At 42.5% G+C, this 22,831-nt stretch overlaps 1 protein-coding gene across 1 annotated transcript in view; it reads left to right on the forward strand.

The window, feature by feature from the left end:
- Positions 1 to 22,831, forward strand: part of MIPEP (mitochondrial intermediate peptidase) — a 108,095-nt gene that overhangs the window by 70,986 nt on the left and 14,278 nt on the right. Inside the window, exons 16-17 of the mRNA XM_075919264.1 lie at positions 501 to 620; positions 19,403 to 19,524. Coding sequence (XP_075775379.1) covers positions 501 to 620; positions 19,403 to 19,524 — 242 coding nt within the window. The remainder of the gene's footprint in view (positions 1 to 500; positions 621 to 19,402; positions 19,525 to 22,831) is intronic.

A 22,831-nucleotide genomic window follows, 5' to 3' on the forward strand; every position in this document is an offset into this window, starting at 1 on the left:
AATCTTCACAGTAGCTGTGATCTTTTGCTCTTTGTGGCCTCGTACACAGCATGTGCATCCTAGTGACGTCAAGTTGGGCTGGGCTATGTCTGTGTCTTAGAACCCAAGAATGATATTTTAAAAGATTTGTTTTTATTAATAAGAATATTTTAAAACTTGGTGCGTTTTTTCAAAAGGCGGACTTCTTTGGTGCATGGATTTCAATTTTGTTTAAGGTAGACAAGTACATAAACTCATGAAGGTTGCCTATCATTTTAAGTTACTGAACAAAGCTTGCAAGATTTTGAGTCCTCTAAATCTTTGTGTCAGCTGGAGTCAAGGGCACTCAGCACATTACCAGGATCAGTCCCTTATCCTTTTATAACGAAAATAGAAGAGCCAGGAAGTGTACATATTTTAAGTTCTCATGGTTTATTCTATTGCCTCTGTCTTTGTTGGTTAACCACATGTCAAATGCCAAGACTGTGAGCCAAAGCTGAATATATGTTTTATCTGTCTAGGTCTTTTATGCTGTTTTGGACCAACTTTACCATGGGGAACATCCTCTAAAGAGGTCTACCACAGAAATTTTAAAGGAAACCCAGGAGAAATTTTATGGATTACCGTATGTACCAAATACTGTGAGTATAACATTTAATTCTTATTCATGCTTAAAAGAAAAAGATGGGTTGGAAATGCTTAGGCCTTGTGACTTTTCCCTTTCCAGCAGAATTAAAATCCCCACATTTCCTATCAGTATAATTCGAAAGAGTGCCTGCTTACTGAGGTTTTGGGCATACGTATCCATTTGTGCCAGTTTAGTAAATTAAGCAAATTGTATAAAACAAGGTGTAAGTCCTTAACATTCAGAGAATCCAACTTTATTATTCCTTTTTCTGAATGAAATTGTGTGTTTAATTGTGTGGAAATTGTATTCTGAAAATGCAGAACTCTTTTTCCTTGGAATTTAAATCACATTTTAATGAAACGAAAATAGAGAATCACTTGTTTGGTTGTGCACATGTGTACTTTTATCATAGCAAGTCCCGAACCCAGGACCCATCCTGAGTAACTTGTCACCCCTCCCATAATACACTTATGTTCTTTCATTGCTGAATGCTATGCAGGAACCAAATAACCCTTCCCCACAAAGAATGGGCTCCATTGTGTGCATCCTTTTCCTATAAACCCTTCCTGTTCCTTAGGCGGCAGCAGATTCCACTCCCATTGTACCTTCCTCAGCCACAGAATCAGAGGCAGGATATCCCCAGAGAACAGAATGTGTTTAAATAGAATTATATAGAATGATTAGGCATGTGGAGATATTTAATGCTTGTTCATATAATCTTGAACTTTAGAATCCTTCTCCCTCTGCAAATCTCTTTAGGGTGAATGGTAGCCAAGTCACCAGATAAATTCCTTCCTTACTTATTTTGAAAATTGTCTTGTATTCTCTAATCTTCCACCTTCAAAATGTATCCATAGGATGGTGCTTGTAACATTAAGCAACATCTAGAACAGCATAGTATCACCGTTTTAGTACAAGCTTTGGTTGTGACTTGAGCTCACAGTCTCTTCCAGTACAAAAGCTCTAATAGAGCTCTAATAGAGTTATATTGTCAATATACTATCTGGTTTCTTGTATCTAGAATTTGAGGGCATCTGGAGTAGGAGTTTACATCTATGTTAAAAATAAGTTATATTCATCAAGAAACTACATTACAAGAACAGTTAAATACTACTTGTAGTATAGCTCCTGCTACCTGATACATCTAGTGGAAGTTCAAGAGGCATGCCAAACTCTGATGTATTTCAGAGCACTGGATTCAGTAAAATAACAACAACATGAGCATGGAACCAGCAAAAGTTGTGTGGCACTCCACCGTAAAAACAATAGTGAAGAAGTGTTTTGTCCCAGCTAAAGGGACAGAATTTTTATTTAGTCATTCTGCGTCAAATCCACTGGTTGCCGAAGCTGCATCAGAGAGAAATAGGCAACATCAGATATGATCTTTTCCACTTGATAAGGAAGCTAACGAACTGTATTGTTGGCAGATAGCTCTTCTCAGCTACCAGCCTGCAGTTCAGACTAGCAAACTCTCAGGTGTTTATTGCTAAAGTACAACCTTGTGAACTATAACATATTCACATAGTTTTCAGATAAGATTCCAAGCAAGCTTAGAGGACAGTTTGAAACATCATCTAGGAGGGAAACATGATTGTGAAGTTGTCACTGGAAACTGTCATCAGTGCGGCTGAGATGGCTACTTGGTTGTGAGAAGAGTGGCGTGGCTTCACTCATTTGGGTTCCTGAAAAGAGCCAAGCTACTGTAGAGGTTCTGCCCATCAGAGGAAATGTAGCTTTTTAATGAAAAGATGAACATTCATTAAATGTATTATTTTGTAATAATAGTATGAGAATATTAATGAGAGTAATATTAAAAGTAGTAAATGAAACCATGCATTCACACGGCTGTGACTCTTTTGGGTAATGATCACTAATTTGGTTCCTGGCACACTGGAGGTCAGAAAATCACTTGTCTAAAGCATTCAAGAGAGATTTCTAGTCAGTCTCTTTTTGAAAACTTCCAGTGAAGCAGCTTCCTTGTCATCTCTAATTTCTTGCCAGTTGTAACTCATTATTTTCCTTTGCTTTCCTGATTTTTGTTGTCCATACATTCTTGTGCTATTCTGATATTTACTTCCTTGATGACATGCCCCTCCTTCAGTTGCCTGTGTGTGTCCCTTTTGGTGTTTCGATAGCTAAAATCTCCTTGTGCAGCCATATTGGCTTCCTATGACTTATCTTTTCTCTTGCATTCAAATACCTTCAACCTGAGCTTCTTGTATGACATCTTTTGGGAACTGCCAGCCACTTTTCTCCTTTTTCTTCCTTTCCATCTACTGTTTCTGAGTTGGTTGAAATCTGCCTTTCTGAAGCACAGTGTCTTGGTTTGTTGTTCTCATTACCTGCTTTCCTTAGGATCTTGAATTCTATCAAATCTTGATCACTTCCTCCCATGTTCCCAACCAGCTTTGCATTTGCAACTAATTTATCCCAGTGGGTCAATACAAGATTCAAAATGGATGATCTCTTTGTTGTTTCTTCAGAAAATTGAGGAATGTTTTTCCCGAAACATGCTAAGAACTTGTAGGACATGTTAGAATCATAGAATAATAGGACTGGAAGGGACCTCAAGAGGTCATCGAGTCCAGCCCCCCGCCCTCAAGGCAGGACCAAGCTCTGTCTACACCATCCCTGACAGATGTCTATCTAACCTGTTCTTAAATATCTCCAGAGAGGGAAATTCCACCACCTCCCTTGGCAATTTATTCCAATATTTGACCACCCTGACAGTTAGGAATTTTTTCCTAATGTCCAATCTAAACCTCCCTTGCTGCCCATTACTCCTTGTCCTGTCCTCAGAAACCAAAAGGAACAAATTTTCTCCTTCCTCCTTGTGACACCCTTTTAGATATTTGAAAACCGCTATCATGTCCCCCCTTAATCTTCTTTTTTCCAAACTAAACAAGCCCAGTTCATGAAGCCTGGCTTCATAGGTCATGTTCTCTAAACCTTTAATCATTCTTGTCGCTCTTCTCTGTACCCTTTCCAATTTCTCCACATCTTTCTTGAAATGTGGCGCCCAGAACTGGACACAGTACTCCAGCTGAGGCCTAACTAGTGCAGAGTAGAGCGGCAGAATGACTTCACGAGTTTTGCTTACAACACACCTGTTGATACAACCTAGAATCATATTTGCTTTTTTTTGCAACAGCATCACACTGTTGACTCATATTCAACTTGTGGTCCACTATGACCCCTAGATCCCTTTCCGCCATGCTCCTTCCTAGACAGTCGCTTCCCATCTTGTATGTATGGAACTGATTGTTCCTTCCTAAGTGGAGCACTTTGCATTTCTCTTTTTTAAACCTCATCCTGTTTACCTCTGACCATTTCTCTAACTTGCTAAGGTCATTTTGAATTATGTCCCTATCCTCCAAAGAAGTTGCAACCCCACCCAGTTTGGTATCATCTGCAAACTTAATAAGCCTACTCTCTATCCCAATATCTACATCATTGATATCTACTCCACTTGTTATCCCTTTCCAGCAGGATTTAGCACCGTTAACAACAACTCTCTCACTACAGTTATCCAACCAATTATGCATCCACCTTATCGTGGCCCCATCTAAGTTATATTTGCCTAGTTTATCAATAAGAATATCATGCGAGACCGTATCAAATGCCTTACTAAAGTCTAGGTATATGACATCCACCACTTCTCCCTTATCCACAAGGCTCGTTATCCTATCAAAGAAAGCTATCAGATTAGTTTGGCATGACTTGTTCTTCACAAACCCATGCTGGCTATTCCCTATCACTTTATTACCTTCCAAGTGTTTGCATATGATTTCCTTAATTACCTGCTCCATTATCTTCCCTGTTTTTCTTTGAGTGATTGCTCACGTCCATTCCATGTAGGTATGCACGGATTGTCGGAAATTTTTCCCTTAGCAGTATCTGTTGAGCCAGCAGGGGAGCCCTTTGGAGTGGCGCCACTGTATCAGCAAATATATACCCCTGCTGGCCCTCCAACCCCTCAATTCCTTTTTACCGCTCATGATGGGCTTTGGTACGTGCTTTTGGTCTTGCTCTGCAAGTGCCTCGTAGAAGTTTTACCTAGTGTTCTAGTTCTTAAAGTTTCACAGTTCATTGTTCTTTTCTAGCTTCTTAAGTAGCTAAATGTTTTATTTAATGTTGAATGCTCAAGCCTGGGGCTCGCTTTGCATCCATGGCGTGTTCAGTGAAGCACACCCGGGCCCCAAGGCTTCAAGCCCTGCGAGGAAGTGCCAAAAGCCTGTGCCCTCAGGGACCCTCAGTCAGCCTATCTTAAGTGTCTTGGTGAGGCCCATTTGTCTGAGGCCTGTTAAATCTACAAGGCCTTCAAGCCACGCACCAAATGGAAATGAGAATCTTGCTTGAAGAGTATATGAAGGCGGCTTTACATCCTGCACCAGTGTCCATCCTGGCTCTGGCAACCCAGAGCACACCGGCCTCAGTATGGGAGGCACCCAGCCACTTCCACGCCTCCCTCAAGGCATGTGTCCTCAGTGTGCCCTAAAGTGGGGCACTCGGCACCATCGAGCGCTGTGCCTGGACCATAGTGGTCAGGTCAACACAGCTCCTAACCATGCTGAGACCCCAAACCAGCGGGGGACTTCCCGTAGCCCTCCACTCCGGAGACCTTCAAGGCTGTAAGAGACTTCATTAAGCTGTACTCTTCCCCAACCTCGGTACCAGGCCCAGCCAAGGAGCGTAAGCCAGGATGGCACTTAGTGCCTCGGGCCCGGAAGCGAGGGGTCACCACAGCTCTGCCCCGGTGCCAACAACTTAGATCCTGGTACCAGGTGTGGCACTGCTCCCAGCTTCAGCACTGGCTGCAGCTTCTACGCCCGCCCACACACCGGCACTAGCGCCAGAATTGTCACTGGTACAGGGTCCTCGGACAGTGTCGACAGTGGCACTGGGTTCTATGGCTATCGGTCCTTCCCCACCAGGTGCACAAGTGCTGGCACAAGCCATGCCCCTACCTCCTCCCCAGCACCAGGGCAAGCTGAAGTCTATGTCCTGGCACCTCCCAATAGGGAGATTGCTGGCTGTGGCTGCCACCGCACCACCCTGGTTGACCTTGGAATACTTATTCAGAGGTGGAGTCAGTATGGTCATCCCGGGGCTCTAAATCCAGGTCCCGGCACTGGTCCTATTCCCGCAACCAGTCACAGCCCCGCAGTGCCTCTACGCACCACTGGCAGCAGCAACAATAACCCCAGCCAACCCCGGTACCAGTGCTACAGCAGTCCTGGCCCATACAAATGCAGGCCCTGGCTCAGTGGCCCCGGGAATTACCACCAGAGCCAGGGTGCAGGCCTCTCTAGATCAGAGTCAGTCTTCTCTGAGCCTATGGCCCCTCCCTCAGTGACCCCACCCATGTCAGGACAGTCCCTTCCCCTGGCCAGGCCTCCCCAAGACCCCTTTTGGAGGGAGGGGCCCCTGCTGCTCATTCCTCTACCATGGTCTTGTTTGCAGCCTCACATGCCCCCTCACAAGCCCATGATCCTGAGATAGCAGGCATGGTTGGGCTCTTGTCATCCTCACTGGATGAGATACTCGTTGAATCTCCCCCCCCCCCATACTTTCCATGGACTTGAGGTCCCACCAGGAGCTCTTTCACTGCCTGGACCAGAGTCTGGTGGTCCAGGTGGAGAGGGTGTCAGAGGAATAGGATCCCACAGTCTATATCCTACAGCCCGACACCCCTAACACAGTGTCCTTAGCAGTCAACAAGAACGGCGAAAATCATAGGGCTGGAAGAGACCTCAGGAGGTCATCAAGTCAGCCCCCTGCCCAAAGCAGGACTAATCCCAACTAAAGCAACCCAGCCAGGGCTTTGTCAAGCCAAGACTTAAAAACCTCCAGGGATGGAGACTCCACCACCTTCCTAGGTAACCCATTCCAGTTCTTCACTACTCTCCTAGTGAAATAGTTTTTCCTAATATCCAACCTAGACCTCCCCCACAGTAAGTTAAGACCGTTGCTCCTTCTTCTGCAATCCATCACTACTGAGAACAGCCTCTCTCCATACTCTTTGGAATCTCTCTTCAGGAAGTTGAAGGCTGCTATCAGATCTCTCCCCCCTCACTCTTCTCTTCTGGAAGCTAAATAAGCCCAAATCCTTCAGCCTCTCCTCATAGGTCATGTGCTCCAGCCACCTAATCATTTTGGTTGTCCTCCACTGGACCCACTCCAATGTGTCCACATCCTTTCTATAGTGGAGTGGGGTTGGGGGAGGGAGAACTAGACTCAGTACTCCAGATGTGGCCTCACCAGTGCTGAATAAGGGGGAATAATCACTTCTCTAGATCAGCTGGCAATGCTCCTCCTAATGCAATCTAATATTCCATTCGCCTTCTTGGCTACAAGGGCACACTGTTGACTCATATCCAGTTTCTCATTCACTGTAATCTCCAGGTCCTTTTCTTCAGAAATGCTACTTAGCCATTCAGTCCTCAGTCTGCAACAGTGCTTGGGATTCTTCCGTCCCAAGTGCAAGACTCTACACCTGACCTTGTTGGACCTCATCAGATTTCCTTTGGTCCAATCCTCTAATCTGTCTGGGTCACTCTGGACCCTATCCCTGCCCTCCAATGTAACTACCTCTCCCCCTAGCTTAGTGTTATCTGAAAACTTGCTAAGGATGCAATCCGGGTCATTAATGAAGATGTTGAACAAAACCGACCCTAGAACCGATCTTTGGGGCATTCCACTAGAAACCGACTGCCAACCTGACATCAACCCATTAATCACTACCTGTTGGGCCCGACACTCTTGCCAGCTTTCTATCCATCTTGCAGTCCATTTAGCCAATCCATATTTCCTTAACTTGCTGGCAAGAATGTTGTGGGAGACTGAATCAAAAACTTTGCTAAAGTCAAGGTATATCACATCCACTGACTTTCCCATATCCACAGAGCCAGTTACTTCATCATAGAAGCTAATCAGATTGGTCAGGCACGACTTGCCCTTGGTGAATCCATGGTTGACTATTCCTGACCACTTTCTCCTCTTCCAAGTGCTTCAAAATGGATTCCTTGAGGATCCCCTCCATGATTTTTCCAGGGACTGAGGTAAGGCTGACTAGTCTGTAGTTCCCTGGATTGTCCTCTTTTTTTGAAGATGAGCACTACATGTGCCTTTTAAAGATGGGCACTACAATCACGAAGACCCTCTGGCAAACCCTGGCCTCTATCCTGCCGGCGGACAAGAAAGTTGAGCAGAGGTACTTTGTGTCACAGGAGGCGAATGAGCACTTCTCCCACCTGCCTCTGGGGTCTCAGGTCATCCAGGTGATGAACCAGAGGGAGAGGCAGGGCCAGCCAGGTGCTACCCCTTAAAAGTAGGGACACTAAGAAAATGGACCTCTTGGGCAGAAAGGCTTATGCATCTGGGGGCCTTCAGGTCCTGCTGAGTCACTATGCGTATAGCATTTGGACGACCTTGGACAAGTTTGCTGAAGTGCTCCCTAGGGATTCTTGGAGGATGGCAGGGTGGGAGGGGAAGATGGAGGCTGCACAAGGTCAATGGCAGTTAAAATCGGAACAGTCCCATATGGTCTGCACGCCTGCCGTAGGTTGCCGACACCTGTATTAAACCATAAACTTAACCTTTTGAAGTACATTTCTTTTGTTTCTCTCAAATTGCATTTTTCTTCACTTGCCTTGGATATTGTGGTACGTAACTTTTTTGCATTTGAGTTGTGATAATCAAGTTATTCAGTAGGATAAATTAAAAATATTTATTTTTTGTTAATTTAAATAATTCAAAGACCATATGGTACCTATCGAGAAACACTTAAGTGGTTAATTGCACATTAAATTCCTTTCCTCTTCTCCAATATAAATAACTGAAAAAATATTTACATTCCCTGTCTTGCTAGATTTATTTATGACTTTATAAGAAAAACACAGAAGTGTTATAAATTGAAACTTTAATCTCTTGTTTGACTCACTTTCTAAAATGTCAGTGGTGTCTTAGCTGGTTTATCTTACACACTATCACACTTTTAACCTCAGGCACTTAAACTGTAAAATTTTGAACTATTGTGGCATTAGCCAAGCTAGTGGTAAATAAGTTATTTCTTATAATTAAGTTCAAAATATTCCAACCAAAATCAGAAGTTGAAACTATGGAATAAGTTTTTTTTTAAAAATTCTTTAAGGATTGTTTTCACATTAGTGTAACTCCAGTGTTACGCTGATGTAATTCTGTTGAGATTGGTGGAGTTTACGCTGTTATTAAATTGCAGTAACACAATGTCAAATCAAGCCCAGCATATAGAAAAACCAACCTCATCCCCAACAAACAAATATACAAATTATAAAGCCACCCATTGAAATTCTGTGTATTTTAAATGAGACTGTGTGGCTGACCAGTGCTACACACTTCCCCAGAGGTATAGTCATTCCTTCCAAAGAGGGTTTTATGTTTAAAATAAAATAGTGCATGAATACCTTGGTTTTCTTCTAAACCAAAGCAGACCTCTCAGCTTTCAAAACTGAGATGAAGTATGAAAATGTGACAAATTACCAAATTGTGAAACACCTTCATTTTGAGCCACAATTGTCAGATCATTATAGTGTGTTTTTGTTTTGTTTTTTAACCTGGTTTAGGGATATTTTCTCATTCTGTGAATTAAACCAGAAATAGAAAAGATGGAAAAACCAAATTCCTTTATTTGCAACCCTAAAGACTCCCCAACACACATGGCTTATTAGCAACGTCTTGAACCATGGAACTTCAGAGCCGCAGTTCAGACCTCTGCCATGTGAGCTATGCTTTTTAGACCACCCACTGATAAGGCACTTAACATACGCTTTGCCAATGAGTTTAGAACTAATTGTCAAACAGCATTAAAATATTGGAGATTCTTTTCCTGGCTCTGGCAAGGATGCAAAATATTGGTTAGAGTCTGAGTAGTCAAGCCCACAGATTTAGCTTATTAATTCTTGGAGGCAGAATGGATGAGATCTGGATTTGTAGTACTAGAGGCCTGGACACTATTTACCAGGTCTGTACTGTGCAAACTCTGTTAACTTCCTTATAAAGTGAGTAAGACCAATACTTCACTGACCTCTTGGTTAAGGTATGGAGGCAATAATAAGAGCTCTGAAGTACACAGAAATGTTGATAGGTGTGCACATACTGTGTCTCTCTCAGATTTGTAGAATGTTGCCTGACTAAGTAGAACAGTGGAACAGGAAGCCTGTTGAGACGGAATACAGAATGTCCCAGAAAAGTCAGTTTGCAGGAATGGTGCACTAAACAGTGCACCACATTCTCCACAATAAAAAGTGGTCTCAGAAGAGGACAACACAATGCTTGTTGTGCCTAAGTGGCAGCTCCTCGTGTTGCTCCTCAGATTCTTGAATCTACAAACATGCATATACTGGGCCTAGATAAAGGAAGAAGGGCTGCTAAGAGCATGGCTTATATAATTGCTTTTATAATTAGTGAGGAGTTAATTGATGACTCTTAGCAGTTTTTTCCATCTCATGCTGACGCCCAGCTTCAAGGACCACAGGAGCAGCAGCACCAAGCTGGTGCCATATCTCTGGCTTCTCCACCCAAAGGCCCCTGCAGGAAAGAGGAATTAGCTAGTCATCTGCTTGCATCTACTGCCAGGGATAAAAATGTAATTGTCGGGGTGGGCCCCATCAAATATTTCCTGCACCAAATATTTTTGCCATTGGAAACTATTTCTGTCCTACTAAGATTTGATGAAGTAGAAATTTTAAATTTAACATAGTACATGAAGAAAAAAGATATTTGCATAGTTAATATTGGCTCTTGTAATATACCCTGTGATTTGTCTTCAGACTCAAAACTGGAGACATTTTATCTGTTTTAAAATAGTGGAAGACAAAATAGAAGCACGAACATTCAAAGAGCATTTTGAAAGGTTCAGGCACTTCTCAAGAACCAATCAAACAGTATTTTACTGTATTAGCTAAATGCTATGAGGGGTTTTTTTTTCTAAAAGGAATTGCTGTCTAAACATTAATGCCGTTAAATGGATTCATAGACTAGCTGTAGATCAAATGAAAACTAGTTAACAATGGGAGTATAGTGAATTACACAGTGCTATTTGCAGCTCATTTTCCCTTCTTTAAAATTTTGGTTTAGTCTCATAAGGACTATGTCTGAATTTTGTATTAATTGATAGATGTTGCACTTCTGAAAGTTGCTAAATATGAGAATTCTGACTAGGATAGGAATAGGCTAGAAATATCTTTAACCATACATAAACTTAGTGTTGCTGACACTTCAGATTTAAGTTAGTAAAAGGATATCATTTTTTAACAGTTTATAGGAAATTGTTATAAAAGTGCTGTTCCATTTACTAAGAATTTAGCTAATGTGTATCTTAATTTAAATTCCCAATAAGACTTTCAGATTACTTTAGTCAAAGTAGAGCGGGGAAGGGCGGGGGGGAGGGGGCTAGGATGAAAAGCCATTGCATATGGGATTTTGGAAATTCTTCAGACAAGATAATCAGGGAGGATTGATGGTATGTTGATAGAAAGCAGGCATCTTTAACTAATAATTTCAGTGGATCAGTCACGCACCTTTATTTCTGTCTGCTATACTGTGCAAAAAAACAGGCAGTAACATGACCTGCAGATGGCATATTATCATAACCCCTGGGCTATTCTATAGAATACACTGTTATTTAATAAACTCCTGGAATGTCTTCATGGAACTTTTTCATAATTATTCTATATATTCCCAGAGTAGATGATGTACTCAGATTCTTCATTAGCTTTCTTGTAGCTTACCAGAAACATAACCTGTAATAAGTGTGTCCTAACTCTATGTTTAGCCGCCAGGATTTCCAAAGGGGAAATTCACGTCCGATTTTTTTAAATTGATATGGAAAGATCATTCAGCTCTGGAAATTGGAAATCAAGAAAATGTGTATTTATAAGAAACTTTGAAAATATAATTTAAAGTTGTAGGATGTATCATTTAAATCCAGTTAAGATGGTATTGTTTTTATATCCTGTAATATTATTAATTATCAAGTTACTTAAGGAAGCACTACCTGAGATCTACCGAGAGCTGAAGTAGGAGAATTGCTGCAAGGGCAGTAATCAGACTGCTTTTGTGTGGGGCTGCTACAGGAGGTTGGGGGAAGAGAATGATGCATACTAGAGCTATTTGTATTCTACAGTGAGACAAAGTGGCCTCATACTTTTTGCCTGATTTACTAAACACAGTTTAATGTCCAGCCTACACTTAAACTTAGCTTCAGGGCAGCTGTGTTGTAATCAGATTTCTTGACACAGTATTCATAAAATGAACAAAATATTGGCTATATTATTTCATTAGGTGATTTAGATTAGATTTATCCAATGGTAAGTACTAGGATTTTTCTTAAAATCAGCATAGCATTGTTACACTGGGGATATAACTTCATTTTTCACTACCAACCTAGTGCTCCATAGCTTTATTTAAAAAAATCTTTTGTTACAATAAGCTTATACCTAATTCTTTAGTAACCCAAAAAATGTGTGTCCTATCCCCTGGCAGTTTTTAAAATATATTTAACTTTTGTTAATATTCCATTATTTATTATTGTCTCTCTTAAGTTGTACTGTATATCCCTCATCAGAGTATCTGAACACTTTCCAGCGTTCATTACTTGATGTAACTGGCTCACATCTGTTCTATGTAGTCCTTTCCTTATCTCTTTCTCTCCCAAAGAAGAATTTGTGTGGGATTTTTTTTCACTAAATATATTAGCAAAGGCAAGGCCAAACAAGTGCATTTTGTGCTGGGAATGAAAAGTGGTGCAGTTTATGTTGGTTCTCAATTGGGAGTTGGTTTCATAGTATTGGACCAGGTCCTGAGAGAGCTCCTGTGTCTTGCACATTTCTTTTTGTCTGTGGAGTGGAGCTGTTGACAGTGGTCTTTCCACCTGGAGTGATAGGTGAACTTTTTAAGTTACACTGGGCTTTGACCATTGAGTGCCTTTGAGATATTGAAGACATTTGATACGATATACGGTGCAAAGTCACTGCAGGAAATGGAGGCACTGGGGTGTGTGTGTGTGTGTGTTCGTTCGTTCACTGTGGTGTTAAAGAAACATGCTGCAGTGTTCTGTACTTACTGATGGTTATGATGGCTATTGAAATTAATCCTGCCTAAGGAGCATAACACAAGATTAAGTATTTTCCTCTCATGCCAAACTCCTAGAAAGGTCTGTCTTTTATAGAAGAAAAAGCAGATGATTTTTTTCAGTTTTTTCATAAGCAGATATATTTGGAAATTAAGATTTCGGGCATGTGAAAAGGAATTCAACAGTAAAGCTTTTTCCGTTCTTGGGAGAGCTATAACCTTTCAAGTTGAAACTTCAAATCCTCAATCTGAAGATTTATTATAGAATAAAACAAAGACTGACATGTTTTCCTGCTTCAGTCTTCTAAAAATACTGGCCTTCTGATCTGTTTTAAAATGTGTTTTCAGTTTAGTGATCATGGTTAAAATTAAGGGACAAGTTAGAAAAATTGTAGATGTTATGTATAAAATGTTGCAACCATAGTACTTCTCATTGCAAGCTGAAAAATCTGAGTTCAAGCTGAACTTTATTGGAAATGGATTTAAAGAGCTTGCACAAGACTCCTTGTAATTTTTAAATATATATTTCACTCCATTAAAAATTGATATTTCTGTGACATTTAGTGACTGGCTTTATGCCTTTAAAAGCAATTTGAGTAGAAACCTCTTGTGAAATGGCAAAGACAAAGCAAGGAAAGAGATTTAGACTTGTGCTGATCCATTTCTCCAACTGTGTTAGGAATTCACTGCTTTTGAAAATGTACCCCTATGGGTTTTATTTCTGTCTGTTTAATTCTGTAAGACAACATGCTGCTAGCCCCTGTTTCTTCTGATCCTCTCACATAGAGCTGGATCATGGAACTAGCCACAATTATTTCCCTTGTTTTGAGACAATAGGGCGGAGAACTAGGAATGTTTCTTTTGGTGAATGTGTAACCGTTGAAATTTTCAGTGGTTACACATTTACATGCAGGGGAGAGGGAGAAGGGGCAGCTCTGCAGGAGCCAGTGCTTGCAGGGAGCTGGCTTTTAAGCCTGCTCCCCGTGCATACCAGCTTCCCTCACACACACTGCTGTCTCTGTATTGGAGGCAGGTGTGTGTGGGGGGGAGTAGACTAGGGGAGTGACTCCCCAGGAGCCAGTGCTCCCCACAAGCACAGAGACGACAGCCCGGGAAGGAGGTGCTGTGTGTCATCATAAGGTTAATCAAAGCATCCAGGCTCATCGGTTAATCATTTACATGTATACACTATCACATCCCTACTGAGAACAAGCTACAGTTTTATCCACCACAGGGTCAGCATTTCATTTGACCATCTCTCTAGTCTTTGTTCTGTGCTAGAGGGGATGTAAGGATGTGTCTAGACCACAGGCTTTTGTCGAAAGAGGCTTTGTTGACATGACAGTGTAGACGCAAAGGACAGTGTAGATGCAATAACGCCTTCTGACGTCAGAACTTTGTCAATAAAAGGCCTTATTCCTGGTAGAATTAGGTTTACCACCATCGACAAAACTGCCAAGTTTTGTCGACAAAAGTCCTCTTTTTGTTGACAAAACCCTGTATTCTAGACACACCCTAAGTGATTAATCTACTAGTCAGCTATCTGATAAGCAAAAGTGCAGTCACTTCTCCCCCTCCCCTTGCTGCCTCTAGCCACACTCAATTGACCAAATAGCCACACATGGATAGTGGCTAGCGTGTTGGACACAATGAGTTTAGAGTCAGTGATTCCGGAGATGAAATAGAAAAATTCCAAGTGGGATGTCATCCCTTGCTTTACATCTCTTTCAAGGCCCTCTCTAAAATGATGGTCAGGAACCAGCATATGGAGCCTCTTTACACCAGATTTAACTACATTAAAATCAATGGAGTAATTTCTGTGAGAAAAATATTTCCCTTAGTCTTGAAACCTCTTCATGCATCTCTTCTGCCTCTGGTTCATTTTGTGTCCCTAAAACTACTTGCATTAAAAACAGCATTTCTTGTAGCCTTAACCTTGGCCAGACTCAGAGAGAAATTTGCTGCCCTGTATTTTAGATAATATTTTCTTGTTTTTCACAAACAAGGACTTTAGCACACTCAGAAGCTGGTAGATAAGATCCCATGGGAAACATGTCTAATGGGAAAAAGTTGGCAAGAGCAGGACGAAGTTACTTTTAACGTAGCCCCCGGTTCAATGGACTTGGCAGCCTAGACATCTGTTGGGAAAATAATACTGCAAGGCCGAAACTATCCAAAAAGTTCGTGGAATGCTTCGGAGACCTTTTTATTTCAGGAGGTAGAAAAAGCAACGGAGGAGAAGCTATTCCAGATTTGATTTTTGTTGAATATAGAGAATTTGAAACTGGTAGGCAGCTTAGATGAAAGTGATCATGAAATGCTAGTGTTCATGATCCTATGGAATAGTAGGAGCAAAAGCAACATCATAAAGTGAATCGATTTCAAGAAGGAAGACTTTAGCACACTCAGAAGTTGGTAGATAAGATCCCATGGGAAACATGTCCAATGGGAAGAAGTTGGAGAGAGCTGGCAGTTTTTCAGACACACATTATTAAGGGCACAAGTGTAAACTCTGCTATTGCATAGGAAAGTTAGAAACTTCTCTAGGAGTTCAATGAAGAATTCTACAAATGTGGAACCAAGGTCAAATTCTGAAGGATGACTCTAAGGGTATGTCTACACTACAGTGTTTCAAAATAGCTTATTTCAAAATAATGTGTCTACACACAAAATGCATTTCAAAATAGCGTGTTCACACTGAGTGGACTCTGAATTGCATTTAAGGCCGGCTGGAACCAGTTCCAGCAGGGCACCAGGTCAGGACTAACTGTGTGGGGCTGCTGCTTGAGTCTGTCTGAGGCCTGTGCTTAAAGGGACCCCCCCCCCCCGACAGCTAGTTCTCAGGTTTCCCTGCTTGCTTGTCTACCTCGATGAGGGACAGCAAAGCATTTTGTCTCTGCGTGCTCTGGTTGCCCTCACTCGGGACACCACAGCACTCTGCAACATGGAGCCACAGCTGCCCTTGGGCATTCTGGTGCTTCTCTTGTATGCGTTGCTGCAAGCCTGGCTGCACTTTCTGCAGGCTGCCATCCAGGAAGTCCATCAGGGGGCTGTCAGTATCCAGGAGGCCCTGTGAGAGAGCTTCCACCCTCAGGAGCACTAAGAGCCTCCCTGGTGTGCCCTACTGGGGACTTGTGCCTCATTCTTCCCTCACGTCCTTCCACTTACCCCTCCCTACCCCCCCTTCCTGATGTCAAATAAAATACACGTTTTCATGAATACAAACTCTCTTTATTTAACAAAACTGGGGGGAAGGAATGAAACTCTGAGACTGGGGAAAGGAGGCAGGAGAAGGGAAGAGTGAGGGTGAGAGAGAGGAGAGGGAACACTGGGAGGAGGGAGCTAGAAGGGAGAAGCAAGTGGAAGAAGGGGGAGGGGAAGTTCAGGGCTCAGGGTTGAGGGTCTCACCGGACCAACTTGATTGTCATGCATACCTGCTCCTGGGTTCGCATGTGGCCTTTGGTGGCCAGGCTGGCAGCTATCCTGCCATAGACGGCTGCCTTCCTCCGTCTAGTGTGGAGATTTTGGACGTAGGGGGCATCTTCCCCCTCCCACCCCCCTCCAAACCTGAATAAGGTCCATGATCTCCACCCTGGACCGGGAAGGCGCCCACCATCTCTGGGCCTTGGCAGGCTCCTAGGAGCTGGCACACTGCTCGTGGGGAGCTATGGAAGGCTGGCTGCTAGTGGCTTGCTGGCTCATGTTTTGGAGCCACTGGGTCAGGGGCAGTGACTGTTGGCTCTGGGCTGGCAGGCTTGGAGCTGGCACAGGCACTGTGGCCAGAGTCTACTCCTTTAAGGACTCTGGGGAAGGGGGTGGGAGAGGAGTGTTCTTGGTTGAGGCTGGAGTGGCCACCAGGGCACCCTGGGAAGGCTGGAGGCCCCCTATTTTGAATTAAGTGTCTACACAGCACTTATTTTGAAATAGCAATTTCAAATTTGGCATTACTCCTTGTAAAATGAGGTTTACCAAATTTGAAATAAGCGCTCCGCTATTTCGAATTTATTTCGAAATAACGGTTTGGCTGTGTAGATGCTAGGAAAGTTATTTCAAAATAAGGGCTATTATTTCGAAATAGCTTTGCTGTGTGGACACTCTGTCTCTCTACTGCCAGCCATGTAGGGACAAAATTAGACACACCAAGGCATAAAACGAGATTAAAATAATTTGAGACAGAAAGGGATACAAGAAAACATTCTTCAAATATATTAGAAGCAAGAGAAAGACCAAGGACAGGGTAGGCCAAGTACTCAAGGGGAAAGACAGAAACAGAAAATGTGGAAACGGTGGAAGTTCCAAAAGTCTTTTTTTTGTTTAGGTTTTTACCAGAAAGGTTAGTAGCAATCACCTGTCTAACATTGTGAACACCAGAGAAAATGAGTTATGATTTGAGGCTATAATAGGGGAAAAAAATAAGTAAAAAACTACCTAGACAAGTGAGATGTTTTCAAATCACCAGATGAAATGCATCCTAGAATACTCAAGGATCTGAACTGAGGAGATATCAGGACTATTAGGCTATGTCTACGCTGCAGCGCACTTTCAGAATATTGGAAGTGTCCCAAAATAGCTATTCTGCATCTTTTTGAGCAAGCCCATTATTTCAAAATATAATGAGCTCAGTAATCTGACATCCCTGTAAACCTCATTCTATGAGAGTTAAGGGACGTTTCGGAATTGCACTTTATTTCAGAATTTCCTTGAAATAAGCTATGCAATTTGCATAGCACAAATTGCATAGCTTACTTCAAGGTAAGACGTACCCTAGGGGTACGTCTACACTGCGTGCTTATTTAGAAATAAGCTTTTCTGGAATAGTTATTCCGAAATATCTTATTTCTAAATAGCACGTCTACACTGCTCGGAAGCATCAAAATTAGTCCAAGGCAGGCTTCCCAAGCAAACACACACTCAACATAATTCTGGGATATATTACTATGTGTGTTGTAAGCAGGGCCGGATTAAGGGGGGGAGGCTATCCGGGTAGTTGCCCGGGGCACCATCCTATGGGGGGGGTGCCTGATTGAAGTGTTAAGGGGCAACGCGAACCCGGGGGTGGGGCCGCGCATGTGCCACGCTGCCCAGGGTGAAACTATGGCTTGGTCTGGCAATGGTTGTAAGCAAGACACAATAAATAATTTGTCCATTGTACTCTATGCTGATAATGTGTTCAGTTCAAGGTGCCACATTTCAGGAAAAATGTGGACAAATTGATCTTCTTTGGATTTTCTCCAATGAAGGTTATTTAAAGGTCTAAAAAACATCACCTATGACAAAAGATTGAAAATATTGGGTTTGTTTAGTTGGGAGAAGAGAAGAATGAGGAGACAACAGTTTTCAAGTACATAAATAAGTTTACAAGAAAGGGAGTAAAAATTGTTGTTCTTAACCGGTAAAGATAGGCCAAGAAACAATGGGTTTAAATAGCAGCAAGGGCTTTTTAAATGTTAGAAAAAGCTTCCTACTATCATGGTAGTTAAGTACTGGAATAAATTACCTAGTGAGATTATAGAATCTGTCATTGGAAGGCTTTAAGAACAGATTAGACAATTATCTGTCAGAAGTGAACTAGTTATGCAGTCCTGCCTTGAGTGTAGGAGACTGGACTAGATGTCCTATATAGATTCCTTCCACTCATATGCTTCTAGAATTATCATAGTGCTCTGATCCTTTTAGAATGGGGCAGATTACATTTTGAACTGACTTCTCCCTTCTTGTCTCCTTCTCAAGAAATGAAGAGGAAGAGGTTTCTCATTGATACATTGCTAGATAGACCCATTTTATAGTACTATAATATAAAGTCTTCTATATAAAGTCTTACATATAAGACTGCAGGGAAGCCAATATGTCTTTTCAATTTAGTTCTGTTCCCCTTTTCACATTACAGACCGGGGAAATCTGAGAACATAAACTTTTTCAGAGAGAGTAGAGCTGATAATTATAATTTTTCAAGGAAAAATAATAGAGCCAAACAGGGAAGTACTCAATTTTAATTAAAAGAGAGGAGTCTAGCAACAGTGGAATGAGTCATAAAACTAAGTAACAGTTATAGACAAATAATAGGAAAATTACAGATCATATTCTGCTATAAACATACAAGGAAATCTGTGAACAATGGTATGTCATGTGGAGGTAATTCATCTATCTGTGAGCTTGTACTTTGGCATGTGGAAACTGTACTGTACGTACACAAGTCTCTACTATAACTTTGTTTTTGGCAAAAGCTCATGAATTTAACGTTTTCAAGTGACACACTATAATTATGCATGTTGAAAGTGTGGTGTTAATTGTAACAAGTGAATTGTCGTTTTCTTTTAATGCCAAATAGAAACAATGTGAATATTATTAAATGTCTGAGGGCTATTTTTTTTTTTTTACTATTTACAGTCTTCTGTGCCTCTAATTCTGCTTACTCATAATATTAATTATAATGGTTAGCATAGCAAAAATGTAGTCTTTAATTCAGAAAATATTTCTTAGAATGAGATTCCAGACACTAGTTTTTCTTTCATTGTTTCTCATTAATACTGTCAGATTTCTGCAGTTTTAATGTTTTGGAAGCATTTTGCTATATTTATGAACCAGTTTAGTATGTAACTCTTGAAGTTTTTGAAAAAAATCTTGTCAAAATAATAGGCAGGATGTAAGTGATGTGATTACCAATCTGTTTTCTTTTCCCTACAGGCGTGGCAGCTGAGATTCAGCCATCTTGTGGGATATGGTGCCAAGTATTACTCCTACCTCATGTCCAGGGCTATCGCCTCCATGGTATGGAAACAGTGTTTTGTGAAGAACCCATTTGACAGGTAAAGAGACAATGCATGAAATAGATTCTAATGATGTGCTAGCTGTGGGAAGCAGAAAACTTGCTTGTCATATCTGTAGCAACATTTTGATTTTTTTATGGTGGTGTTTGTTTTTTTTCAGAATGTGTTTATTTAAAAGTATAGCAAAATATAACATAACCATGCAAATTGTAGGACATGTTCATTGATACAAAGAATACAGCACCAGCATTTTAGAATGTAGGTGCCAAGTGGGAGGTACTAAAATCTGTAGGCAGTCATCTAATAAAAGCTTTATTTTCAAAAGTGTTAAATACCTGTAACTTCCATTTTAGCTAGAAGAAGCTGTCCGTATTAAACAAGCTTCTTGTCATCACCTTCAGTGTTCCATATAACTCTGCCTAGTTATTTCTCAGTGCTTGCTCATGTTGATTACATTATAGGTGTGCACACGCCCATGTGCGCAGTCGTTGGAGATTTTTGCCTTATCAGTATCCATAGTGCCAGCTGTGGCGCCCTCTTGAGTGCCACACTCATGTGTCAGGATGTCAGGCATTGCTGGCCCTATACCCTCTCTGTTCCTTTTTACTGCCCATAGGTGGTTGGTTGGAGTGCCTTTCCCTGCATCGCAAGAGCTAGTGTTTGGGTCTCTTCTGACTTAAGGCCTTATAAATAGTTTGCTTATAGTAGTAAGTATTAAATAGTTAAGTGTGGTTAGAAGTTAGAGTCCCAGGCTATGTCAAGACTACAAGCCTCTTTTGAAAGAGAGCATCTAGACTGCAAGCCGCTTTTTCGAAAGACAGCACCCAGGCAGTCTCGATGGCCTCTTTTGAAAAAGCCCTGTTTGCATTCAAGAATGCCTTTTTTCAAAAGAGCACTTTAAAAAAAAAAAAAAGGTGTTCTTCCTCGTAAAATGAAATTTACCGCAGTCGAAAAAACTGCCACGTTCTTTCAATTTAATTTCGAAAACGCGGCAGCAGTCTAGACATAGGTGAAGTTTTTTTGAAAAAAGGCCACTTTTTTTTCAAAAAAACCCTGTAGTCTAGACACACCCCTTGTGGTGCTTCACCCCAGGGAGGCCATGTGGCAATCGCTGCAGTTTAATGAGTCTGTGCCTGTAAGTGACCTCCACAGCAGCTGCCTCGAGTGCTTGGAGGCATGGCATGTGAAGCACAAGGATCGTATTTGTAAAAAAATTCTGTCCCATGAGTCAGAGGGTACATCTAGACTACAGGCTTTTGTCGACAGAGGCTTTTGTCGACAGATACTGTCGACAAAGCTTCTGTCAACAAAGAGCGTCTAGACTACATCCAGTTCTGTTGACAAAGCAAGCCGCTTTGTCGACATGACAGTGTTGACGAAAAAGACAGTGTACATGCAATAACGCCTTCTGTCAACAGAACTCTGTAGACAAAAGGAGTTATTCCTCGTAAAATGAGGTTTACCACCGTCGACAAAACTGCTGAGTTCTGTCGACGTTATATTGACAGAACTCGGTGATAGTGTAGACGCAGGTATAGTTTTGTCGACAAAAGTCCACTTTTGTCGACAAAACCCTGTAGTCTAGACACACCCAGAAAGAGCAGCATATTTGTTTGCAGGCTCTCCTCATGGAGGCTGTCCTTCATCCAAGCTCTCCTGCCAAGATTCTCCCTTGGCTGTGGTGTATAGCATGGGCTCCATCAGACAGCATTCTCCCATCCCGGTGCCCAAAAAGAAATCAAGCACAGCTCCCCAGCAGCAGGCAAGAAGGGGCATGGAGCAGAGGACCCTTTTTAGGCCACCTGACCGCTCCAGAGCCACATGTATATGCCTCCATGGTCAAGGCCCTGAGCCCCTTAAAGGATCCACCCTGACTCCCAGGAGTCATAGGAGACCCAAATTCCTGATGGTACTGATGCCTTCCCAATCTCCCCCTGTGTCAAGAAAGCAAAGGCCTCTGCCCAAGCTGCTGGCTCTGTGCATATTGCAGAAAATGGCAAAGGCTCCCTACAAAGACATGCCAGCCTCTTAACACCCATCAAAGACTAGGGGAGCACCGCTGATCCCTTTAGCCAAGATAAGAGCTCTCTACCTCTGTGCCTTAGACCTCTGGCATCGCAACACAGATCCTCTGGGGTTCCCCATGGGTTACCAGCATCATGATGGCAGTCCCTGCCATCTGGACATGGATCACGTAGGGGGAAGGCACCAGTCTCCATACTTCTGACACCGTCAGTTGCCTGTGAACGCTCCAGTCCTGCCAATATTGTTTCCCTTGGATATCAGTACTAATCCTCTCACTCCATGTGCTGGTTTCCAGCTGCAATGATCAATAGGCAGACACAAGCATCAGTGGCCACTAGAACGGGATTTCTCTGGAATGGAAGGGCAATTCAGCTCCACACCCAGACTCCTCCAGTGCAGTTGGCCAACAGCAGCCATGTCGACATGTGCAGTGCTGCCTTGGCGGCACAGCCATTTGCCTTATTGGAGCATATGGGGCATGCTGGTCATGATAATGCCCCCTTCACACTGCTCGTCTGCTGCTACTTCAGAGCAACAGTTGTCAGCAGTGGTCTTGCTGCACAAGGCATGGTCAGAGATCAGCGTATCGGAGACTCTATCTTGCCTCCCAACCTCTTTCGGCCCCAAGGCAGATGATGCCCCGGGACCCTTCCTGCTGGTACAGTCATTGTTTACATCCCTGGATGAGGCGGTTGTGGGACTCTCAATGGCCAGCACAACAGACAGTTCTAAAGACTACCAGGCCATGGTTCTGTAGGTGGCCAAAAAATTGGGCCTGGAGGTAGAGGAGATGGCCAAGCAGACAGACATCTGGTTCAGCATCCTCTCTGCCTCTACCCTTCCTGTTACACTACCAATGCATGAAGGGATACTCAAAATTGCCACGGTACCCTGGCAAATTCAGCCCTCCATCCCTCTCACCTCCAAAAGGATTGAAAAAAAGTACTTTGTCCTGGCCAAAGGGTTTGAGTACTTTTATACCCATCCACCTCCAGGCTCGCTTATTATCTCTGCAGCCAAAGAAAAAGACAGTAAGGTTCATGCCAGCTCCACTCCCAACAATATGCCAAGAGACAGGATCTTCTTTCACTCACCAATGCAGCCCAGCCTGATTAAGTTTTCTGTGTGCCAGAAGTGCTCATCTTGAAGGTGTTTTTGAGAGGCATACCTCAGTTTCCCATATCCACCTTCTTCTATGTTGAACTCTCTTTTATCCTAGTGTTTGGCCTGTTTGTGGGTCACTTTGGACATCTAGGTCCTGGACATAGTGTCTTGGGGCTATTCTCTGCATTTTTTTGGCTGCCCCTCCCTCCAGCTCACC

Source organism: Pelodiscus sinensis, chromosome 1 (assembly GCF_049634645.1).
Source record: "Pelodiscus sinensis isolate JC-2024 chromosome 1, ASM4963464v1, whole genome shotgun sequence".
NCBI lineage: Eukaryota > Metazoa > Chordata > Testudines > Trionychidae > Pelodiscus > Pelodiscus sinensis.